General features: G+C 44.6%; 1 protein-coding gene across 1 annotated transcript; it reads left to right on the top strand.

Annotated features, from left to right (window-relative positions):
• SARC_11668 (hypothetical protein) lies at positions 1-2,145 on the top strand. Its single transcript, XM_014294241.1, has one exon. It carries the CDS (start codon positions 88-90, stop codon positions 1,114-1,116), a length of 1,029 nt encoding a protein of 342 aa, XP_014149716.1. The 5' UTR covers positions 1-87; the 3' UTR covers positions 1,117-2,145.
• Positions 2,146-2,465: the final 320 nt, after the last annotated feature.

Raw genomic sequence — 2,465 nt, 5'->3', positions numbered from 1 at the left:
GTTGCTCATCATCAGGATTAGAAGCATAAGACGTTTGTGGCTTGTATCCAAACTTCCAAAGTCTAACTTTCTAAAGCACACTTCGCGATGTATATCAAAGATACTCTTATCAGGCAATTGCTCGTGTGTGCGTTCCTATCGGCATGCAACTTTTCGAGCGCTCAAGGGTCTGAGGATGGCCTCGAGGATACTGATATTATGGATGCAAGCATGAGCATGGTTAGCGACCTTCCATCTGAAGATATCTCTGAGATGCCGCTAGCAGGTGGGATTAATTTGGAGCCCACAGAGCTCTCATCGGATTTAGATCAACTAGTTCAGGACGTAGTGGGAGACACTGCTGAAGTCTTCGTAGTAAATACTAATTCAACTGAAAACATTGTAGTTATCTTGCCCCCTCAAGAAGCTGACTATACCACATGTGTGGATGCGTATGCGGTCAACAATGGATGGAGAAACTTCTGTCCCTGTGGTTTTCATCCCATCAGGAGTGCGCGCAAAATCCCCTGTGGCAGAGACCGTGCAGTAGACTGTTTACCAGAGGAATGCTGTGTAGAAACAAGTACTCGGACGTGTGCGGAATGGTTCGACAACTTGGGCAGTTGCGGAGACGGCGAGCCAGAAAAAAACTTGCTTTCAATCACCGTTGAGACCAATTGTTTTGTTGATCACTTGGCATGTTGTGTGGCACGCGAGGAATTCGAAATGCCTTCCGACACGGATAAGGTTACACCTGTTTCAAATGCTCCGGTTGTTGAGACATTTGTTTTCGTAACATCGACTGCCGTTGCTACAGCTACAAAAACGGTCGCCACGGCCACCGAAACTGAAACAGAAACGGAAATCAGTAAAGTGCTGAAGATTGAAACGGAGAGCGTGGTAGAGACAGAAACGCGTACAGAGGGGTTGGTCACTGAAACGGAAACCAAGACCAAGACTGTGGTGACTGAGACCACCAGTGTGGTAGAAACGGAAACTCAAACTCAAGTCGAAACAGAAACTAAATTGCATAGTATAATAACCGAGACCGCTACTGAGACTGTGACAGAGATGCTATCGGATTTGGCAGACGAGAGTGGGACAGATGATGTGAGCATGGCAGAGATAAGCAATTGATTGGCTTTTACGTTGTGAACACTTGAGATTCAGAGCACATTGCAACAGCACGTGAGCACTACATAGCACTGTATTTAGGTAATCTGTCCATGGAAACCCGACCGATTCCACGCAGGAGTATCGTTCTATGCAGAAAACTGTAAAACGAACAAGCCTTGTTTTATGCTCACTTCAACCGAAGTTGACCTAACTAGTAGATTGCAGCAGATGAGCTTGAACATATAAGCTTATTGTGTTGTGTGCCAGTCTAAGGATTTGCAGTGGTCACGTATGTATCATCGAATCAAGTCGACAAACCAAAAGGCTGTGGCCATCTCGGCCGAGGTATTATATAACTCGATGCAAGCTGGAAAACCAGTGTCTAGCAGCTTGCGCAGACCTGCGTCTGGCTGCTCTTATCCTATTTTGACTGGAAGGAATCGAGTATACTACAATACTAAAAGTTTCAATACGCACTGTTTTCTATAGACAAGTAGCTGGATCTGGCATGTAGTCAGGTACGTGGCAGACATGGCAATTGGTTAGAAACTTTAAAACACGTCCACCACTCCAGTCCATCTGGTTTAGCAGTGACATTAAGTTTTAGACCTCAAGTGTATCAATTCATTTGCGAGGCCGTATTAATAAAATATATCGGAGCAGACGAAGGAATCCAACCCGAGGCCAAATTTGGCATCACTGTGCTCGTGTGCTGCATTTGGTGGATTGGTTTGGAACGGCCATATAACCACGCAGCATCTGTGACATCGAAGATCTGAATACCCCTCGACAGGCATACCTGGACCACACCCTTATAATCTATCTATGCAGTGACCCTTATAAATTATATATGCAGTGACGTTTCATTCGGCGCCAACATAAACCTGATACCATTGCTGCCAGAACAAACTCGATTGTTTGGGTTATGCTCAGTAGTACTCACATTCCACCTTCAGTTACGCATGAAGCTATATATGCGCATGCAACATATTACGCAAATCGTACTCTTAAAAAGGCTGGCTGTGTACTGAATAGGAGGTTGAACGCTCTGCTGGGATTCAGTACAACTACATTTTAAAATGTGTGACAGTGCGTGCATGTATGTACAGTCGTGTGTCTTAGGCTTGATGTCATGGTGTGTTCTTCGGTTTAATTCCCAGCTAACGCGTCCATCATGGTGGCACATAAATCCAGTAGAGTCAAGTGTTCATCGGCACCATCAACTAAACATTTGTCCGCCTGAGGAGAAGTAAAGGCAAGTAAAGGTGTGACATGTTAGTACTATCCCAAGAATATACGTGTCCTGTTTTCTGAAGAATTATAAAGAAATTTAAAGGCGCATACATATACATTACTTACATACCCACACA

The sequence above is a fragment of the Sphaeroforma arctica genome (assembly GCF_001186125.1).
Source record: "Sphaeroforma arctica JP610 unplaced genomic scaffold supercont1.1815, whole genome shotgun sequence".
NCBI classification, from domain to species: Eukaryota; class Ichthyosporea; order Ichthyophonida; genus Sphaeroforma; species Sphaeroforma arctica.
Note: the sequence above shows the minus strand (reverse complement) of the source record. Positions and strands in the feature narration are given on the sequence as shown.

What these genes read in the sequence shown, in the direction of transcription:
- SARC_11668 (XM_014294241.1), top strand. Translation starts at nt 88, where the DNA reads ATGTATATCAAAGATACTCTTATCAGGCAATTGCTCGTGTGTGCGTTC.